General features: G+C 43.8%; 1 protein-coding gene across 3 annotated transcripts in view; it reads right to left on the bottom strand.

Moving 5' to 3' along the window:
- Positions 1–3,100: 3,100 nt before the first annotated feature.
- Positions 3,101–8,545, bottom strand: part of LOC135811254 (nucleoside diphosphate kinase homolog 7-like) — a 23,763-nt gene continuing 18,318 nt past the window's right edge. For all 3 annotated transcript variants that reach the window (XM_065324459.1, XM_065324460.1, XM_065324461.1), the window contains 2 exons: positions 8,003–8,110; positions 3,101–3,423 (listed from right to left, as the gene is read on the bottom strand). In XM_065324459.1, coding sequence (XP_065180531.1) covers positions 3,394–3,423; positions 8,003–8,110 — 138 coding nt within the window. In that variant the 3' untranslated portion in view covers positions 3,101–3,393. The remainder of the gene's footprint in view (positions 3,424–8,002; positions 8,111–8,545) is intronic.

Here is an 8,545-nt window from a genome sequence, read left to right as displayed (position 1 = left end):
TGTACTATCAATACAAAACTATCAACTGCAGCATACATGCCATACATGATAATGTGTACTATCAATACAAAACTATCAACTGCAGCATACATGCCATACATGATAATGTGTACTATCAATACAAAACTATCAACTGCAGCATACATGCCATACATGATAATGTGTACTATCAATACAAAACTATCAACTGCAGCATACATGCTATACATGATAATGTGTACTATCAATACAAAACTATCAACTGCAGCATACATGCCATACATGATAATGTGTACTATCAATACAAAACTATCAACTGCAGCATACATGCTATACATGATAATGTGTACTATCAATACAAAACTATCAACTGCAGCATACATGCCATACATGATAATGTGTACTATCAATACAAAACTATCAACTGCAGCATACATGCCATACATGATAATGTGTACTATCAATACAAAACTATCAACTGCAGCATACATGCCATACATGATAATGTGTACTATCAATACAAAACTATCAACTGCAGCATACATGCCATACATGATAATGTGTACTATCAATACAAAACTATCAACTGCAGCATACATGCCATACATGATAATGTGTACTATCAATACAAAACTATCAACTGCAGCATACATGCCATACATGATAATGTGTACTATCAATACAAAACTATCAACTGCAGCATACATGCCATACATGATAATGTGTACTATCAATACAAAACTATCAACTGCAGCATACATGCCATACATGATAATGTGTACGATCAATACAAAACTATCAACTGCAGCATACATGCCATACATGATAATGTGTACTATCAATACAAAACTATCAACTGCAGCATACATGCCATACATGATAATGTGTACTATCAATACAAAACTATCAACTGCAGCATACATGCCATACATGATAATGTGTACTATCAATACAAAACTATCAACTGCAGCATACATGCCATACATGATAATGTGTACTATCAATACAAAACTATCAACTGCAGCATACATGCCATACATGATAATGTGTACTATCAATACAAAACTATCAACTGCAGCATACATGCCATACATGATAATGTGTACTATCAATACAAAACTATCAACTGCAGCATACATGCCATACATGATAATGTGTACTATCAATACAAAACTATCAACTGCAGCATACATGCTATGCATGATAATGTGTACTATCAATACAAAACTATCAACTGCAGCATACATGCCATACATGATAATGTGTACTATCAATACAAAACTATCAACTGCAGCATACATGCCATACATGATAATGTGTACTATCAATACAAAACTATCAACTGCAGCATACATGCCATACATGATAATGTGTACTATCAATACAAAACTATCAACTGCAGCATACATGCCATACATGATAATGTGTACTATCAATACAAAACTATCAACTGCAGCATACATGCCATACATGATAATGTGTACTATCAATACAAAACTATCAACTGCAGCATACATGCCATACATGATAATGTGTACTATCAATACAAAACTATCAACTGCAGCATACATGCCATACATGATAATGTGTACTATCAATACAAAACTATCAACTGCAGCATACATGCCATACATGATAATGTGTACTATCAATACAAAACTATCAACTGCAGCATACATGCCATACATGATAATGTGTACTATCAATACAAAACTATCAACTGCAGCATACATGCCATACATGATAATGTGTACTATCAATACAAAACTATCAACTGCAGCATACATGCCATACATGATAATGTGTACTATCAATACAAAACTATCAACTGCAGCATACATGCCATACATGATAATGTGTACTATCAATACAAAACTATCAACTGCAGCATACATGCCATACATGATAATGTGTACTATCAATACAAAACTATCAACTGCAGCATACATGCCATACATGATAATGTGTACTATCAATACAAAACTATCAACTGCAGCATACATGCCATACATGATAATGTGTACTATCAATACAAAACTATCAACTGCAGCATACATGCCATACATGATAATGTGTACTATCAATACAAAACTATCAACTGCAGCATACATGCCATACATGATAATGTGTACTATCAATACAAAACTATCAACTGCAGCATACATGCTATACATGCAGTAAGTAACACTGTAACGAGAGAGCTTGGAAGCTCAGGGCCCTACGCTATGCTTTTTTGCCTAGATGACCTAGACAAAAAAAGCATAGGGATGTTATAAATTCTTTCAAAAAATCCTTATTTTTAAAGACATAACCTGGGATTCGAACCCGCACTATCGCGCGCCCTGCATGCATCCACCGATACACTTCGCATACATACTAATTCTTTCAAGTTGTTTCACATTGTGATCTTGCATTTGAAAGCCCTATTTGAATATGCATCGTGGCCAGCCGTCTTTGATGGCACGGTACGGTAGGGGATAGGTACGGGACAGGTACGATCGAGGGTAATACGACACCGTCTCCCGTACCGTACCATCAAACACAGCTGGCCACATACAGCTGCCCGCAATATTCAAATAGGGCTTTCAAACGCAAGATTAACGTGAAGCAACTTGGAAGAATGGGTATGAATGCGAAGTGTATGGGGGAATGCATGTAAGGCGATAGTGCGGGTTCGAATCCCAGGATATGCCTGAAAAAAAAGGAGAATTCAACAATTTATAACAACCTATGCTTTTTTGCCGTCAGATACGGATAGCGCCAGGCGTGACACAAACAAACACACAAACAAACACCAAATTAAAGCTGTGTGGACCCTGGCTAGCGCCAGACGTTACTGAAGTAACGTCTTCTGCATAGCTACGGGAATAAACACAAATGCACACCCTGCAGCTGGATCAGATAACTCACAACGAATGCACAGAGCCCACACATGATTGCCATTTTTGTACTGACATAAGACAAAGATGATCTATCATGACATCATGACACTGTAACATAATTACATCATGACACCGTAACATCATGACATCATAACATCATGACATCATAACATCATAACATTATGACATCATGACACCGTAACATCATGACATCACAGAGCCCGCAGACACCACGCATGCATAGTATATGTGTGGTTCAAACAGAAAGATAAATTCTCTTCTTATAATGAAAGCGAAAAGGAATGAATTCGCCGACAGTCATTTACTATGGCATTGCATTACGTTTCAGGATTAATATCACATCGAAATCAGCTCATCAAACCTCGCCTTTGCATCTCTCAACAACATTGCTCCACCGGCGGCTGAATATCCATTCCAGCGGTTACAGAAGACACATCAATGAAAATACATTGTGACGCCGATTACTGAGGATGAGCTGTAACCGTCACTGAAGTCTTGTCTGTTTCCGTAGTTACTGGAGAATCTTGAAGAAGTACTCAACCTAGGGGAATGAATGTAGTAGAGGAAAATATGGAACCCGCGATCACAGGACGCACACACATACACACATGCACGAACACACCCATACACACACCCATACACATGCACACACATACGTGCGTGGTGCATGCACACACACACACACACACATACGCGCGCACACACACATACACAAGAGCACACACAAACAATGTCTACCCATGCACTCCAGGGCACTTTGTACATTTCATTCCTTCGTTATCTTAGCTCTCTTTCTGAACTCTCCTAACTGTCACAACTGCTGCTTGGAGTGTGAGTCGGAGAGCAGCGAAAGAAGCAGTTGTACAAGAGCAATGACAAAATGGTGCTCAGATCCACAATCATGAGATTAATACAAGCATGCTCTACCGAGCGTGCAACAGAACCTATTCCTTTCTCGATGGGAAGGAGAGTTCAGACAGAATACCATAAGAGAGATTGTGTGAGAAACGCAGATGCGACTTCTGCATATACAGGCACATCTGAACATTGCAGCATTCTCAGGGGTAGACCCACACCGCAGACAAAAGGTTTGTCTAGATAGGCAGACAAGATATGGAAAGGAGTTATGGGAATAGGACATATGTCCTGTTCCTAAACGTTATTCACTGACATTCCCTATGAACTCCAAGATTAGCGAGAGAATGAGACCAGACCAGAATAGGACCAAAACCGGAGTGAGACCAAAACCGGAATAAGACCAAAACCAGAATAAGACCAAAACCAGAATGAGACCAGACCAGAATAAGGTTGTATTTGTTCGGTCATTCCGGAATGAGCATGGAATGCAGTCGATACCCATCACAGAGTCGGAATGAGAGTAGCAAACAAACGCGCGTGCATGCACTCGGGAATCTGGGAAACGTTTTGCGAGACTCCGGAAACGGCGGTCGAATGTTTTGTTTTTGAGATCTACGAGTTGTTTTTTGCAGCCTTGCAAAGATAAGCTGGTAGCCTAAGAATGTTGTGGTTGCTATCTTGCTTCCGTACGTTTCTAGTTCTGCATGCCCCTCCAACGATCATGGTGAAGGAGCGGCCAAACTCGGCATAGGTCTACGAGCTCCACTGGGGTACACGCCTGTACGCGACGTTTGGCCGCTACTTCATCATGACTATTCTGTATTCGACCTCGTATCAGTCACAGAAACGGCTCTAGCTCTTCACGGATTGCAAGCGCTTGTTTGACGGAGGTGCGGTTGTAAGAAGAAGTCGAGTGGTAGGTTCAGTGCCTGTGTGGGTGATTATGTGCTATGCATTGGTGGGACTGCCTCCCTGACAGAGTGATTCTGGAAGCCCTGCTCGACGATGAGGAGGAGAGGTGCGAGGGCATCAATCCAGTTCTTGTCCCGACCGAACGCTGTCTCAGGCAGCGAAGGGTAAAAAATGCCAGAAACCAGTAGCGGTAACTATCCCGAGGTTACAGTATAAGCCTACACCCTGGACGATTTTCGGCAACATTCCGTCTGTCGACAATCGCGTTTGAGGTTTTGTTGGCAGAGGTATGCAATAGTGACAGCCCCCAGTGGCCGCCACATATTTTCAATCCGCTCGGAATGAGCACTCATTCCACTTTTTTCTTTGGAATCGCCAGAATCGATTCTGCCCCCTTCATTCCGTGACCGGAATCGGAATTGCACGGAACACAGGCGCGTACGCAGGGGGGGGGGGGGGTTCCCGTTGCCCGGAAACCCCCCAAATGTTCCAAACGAGCAACGTTTTTGGGCATATTTTGGTAGGGCGCACGATCGATCTAGCAAGAATGCAAAACTTCAACAGATCGTAACTCAGTCAAATCCTGCTCAAATCCAACAATCCAAATATCCAGGTCGAATAGAAAACTCTCAGCTGTCGGTTGAAACAATTTGCGATGCGCTGCAAGCAATATCTCTTGAGATAAATTGTTCGTTTAAGTTGAGCCGCGATCTCGCAATTTCAAAAGCACACAGCGCGACTCGAGTATCGAGAATTATTTGAGACTTTTCGTCACGCTGACTTGCTCAAATTTGCAGGGGCTTCACTTGTGATATTTTCAAGAGTACACAGCAAAAATCGAAACTATGCGATCAAGAAAAAAGAAATCGCTGGAGCAGGACGCGTATTGGCCAGCCTTTGGGCCAGTTTGGGGCATTTGTTCGCACCGTCGCTGCACTCTACCGCTATAGCAATATAGCGTTGGATATGTACATGACTGTACTGTGTCCTGGTTATCATGATCCACCTCATTCTCTCCCTGGCCCTGGTACCTTTCCAATTCCAGGATTGGAAGGCTAAGATAATGAAGATTGAGTGAGTAGATATAGAACTGACGTTATGATCCAAAGAACACGAAAAAATTGCATAATTTTGAAAAATTCCTAGGGCTCTTTAGAAAGGGTTAAAACGAGTCACTGTTTGCGATTCGGTTGGAAACTCCCCTAGAGGTGACCCTGCGTACTCGCCTGGAACAAACGCTGTCCGGTGCATCAAACAAACGCACCACAACCAAAGCACAGCGGAATGACTTTGGAATGGTGTCGGAATGACACCGAACAAACGCAACCTAAGACCAGACCAGAATAAGACCAGACCGGAATGAGACCAGACCAGAATAAGACCAGACCCGAATAAGACCAGACCAGAATGAGACCAGACCGGAATGAGATCAGACCAGAATGAGACCAGACCGGAATGAGACCAGACCGGAATGAGACCAGACCAGAATAAGACCAGACCAGAATAAGACCAGACGAGAATAATACCAGACGAGAATAAGACCAGACCAGAATGAGACCAGACCGGAATAAGACCAGACCGGAATGAGACCAGACCGGAATGAGACCAGACCGGAATGAGACCAGACCGGGATGAGACCAGACCGGATTGAGACCAGACCGGAATGAGACCAGACCGGGATGAGACCAGACCGGATCAAGACCAGACCGGAATAAGACCAGACCAGAATGAGACTAGACCGGAATGAGACCAGACCGGAATAAGACCAGACCAGAATAAGACCAGACCGGAATGAGACCAGACCGGAATAAGACCAGACCAGAATAAGACCAACCGGAATGAGACCAGACCGAAATGAGACCCGACCGGAATAAGACCAGACCGGAATAAGACCAGACCGGAATGAGACCAGACCGGAATGAGACCCGACCGGAATAAGACCAGACCGGAATGAGACCAGACCGGAATGAGACCAGACCAGAATACGACCAGACCGGAATGAGACCAGACCGGAATGAGACCAGACCGGAATGAGGCCAGACCGGAATGAGACCAGACAGGAATGAGACCAGACCGGAATGAGATCAGACCGGAATAAGACCAGACCGGAATGAGACCAGACCGGAATGAGACCAGACCGGAATGAGATCAGACCGGAATAAGACCAGACCGGAATGACACCAGACCGGAATGAGACCAGACCAGAATGAGACCAGACCAGAATAAGACCACACCGGAATGAGACCAGACCGGAATGAGACCACACCGGAATGAGACCAGACCGGAATAAGACCAGACCGGAATGAGACCAGACCGGAATAAGACCAGACCGGAATGAGACCAGACAGGAATGAGACCAGACCCGAATGAGACCAGACCGGAATGAGACCCGACCGGAATAAGACCAGACCGGAATGAGACCAGACCGGAATGAGACCAGACCAGAATGAGACCAGACCGGAATGAGACCAGACCAGAATAAGATCAGACCGGAATGAGACCAGACCAGAATGAGATCAGACCGGAATGAGGCCAGACCGGAATAAGACCAGACCAGAATAAGACCAGACCGGAATGAGATCAGACCAGAATAAGACCAGACCGGAATGAGACCAGACCGGAATGAGATCAGACCAGAATAAGACCAGACCGGACTGAAACCAGACCGGAATGAGACCAGACCGGACTGAGACCAGACCGGAATGAGATCAGACCAGCATAAGACCAGACTAGGCTTTCCCCAAATCGGCCCGGTTTTTGTTCGCCTATTTGGCTGTTCGCTCGGTTCAAAAATACATCAGATTCGGCTGAAAATCAGTCGATTGTTCGAAAATCGGCTACAAAATTGGAATATTTTGGAAAATCGGCCAGAAGAATTGTGGGCAAACTGGCTACAAGAGTGGTGAGACACTGGGGAAAAGAAATTCTAGTTTTTTACTAGTAATGATCTTCCTAATGGCTACTGTTTGTTTGGGAGGAGTTCAAAGGACACGAGTCACATGACCTGAACGCACTAGTTTACAAGTACTGCCATAGAGAGCTCGAGCGGTCATGCTTGCAGCAATATCATTCGTTCGTAAACTCACTTTGCAACAACATTTGGAAGAATTTCGGCGATTCTCAAAGGAACCCTCCAAAATCGGCGAAAACCTTATCAATTTTCGGTAAGTCTTGTTTACGGAGAATTTTGCGGCCGGCCGATTTGGGGAAAGCCTTGACCAGACCATACCAGCATGACACGAGACCAGCATGACACCATACCAGCATGACACCATACCAGCATGACACCATACCAGCATGACACCATACCAGCAGGACACCATACCAGCATGAGATAGAGCTCCACTCACCTCCAGCATACCGTCATCAGCTAGGTCAGTGCAGTGAACAGCATTCTTCAATTTGTTGTGTCCATATTTTGCACGCAACGTGCTGGGACGCAGGTGACGAGCTATCTCCTGTTGAACAACAGAACAGATGATAAACGTACACATACACATACACGTACACACGTACACACGATTGTGCAATCACATACCATACGTACGCATGCACGCACGCACGCACACACACACACACACACACACACACACACACACACACACACACACACACACACACACACACACACACACACACACACACACACACACAACCACACATATGTTATGTTTATAATATTATTGTGAGCACAAACACACAATCAAGAATAAGAAGAGAAAGCAACTTTCGCCGTTTCTGGGATATGTACAGTAAGACTTCTAAAAAGTAGTAGCAGCTACCACAATGGTGCAGTCGCAGAAGCCATAGCAGCTACAGCAGCAGCACTGAAGCATGTGCAGTGGGAGTAATAGCAGCTACAGCAGCAACACTGATGCTGGTAGAGTTGGAGA

This window comes from Sycon ciliatum, chromosome 3 (assembly GCF_964019385.1).
Source record: "Sycon ciliatum chromosome 3, ocSycCili1.1, whole genome shotgun sequence".
Taxonomy (NCBI): domain Eukaryota; kingdom Metazoa; phylum Porifera; class Calcarea; order Leucosolenida; family Sycettidae; genus Sycon; species Sycon ciliatum.
This window is presented reverse-complemented; position numbering and strand designations above follow the sequence as displayed.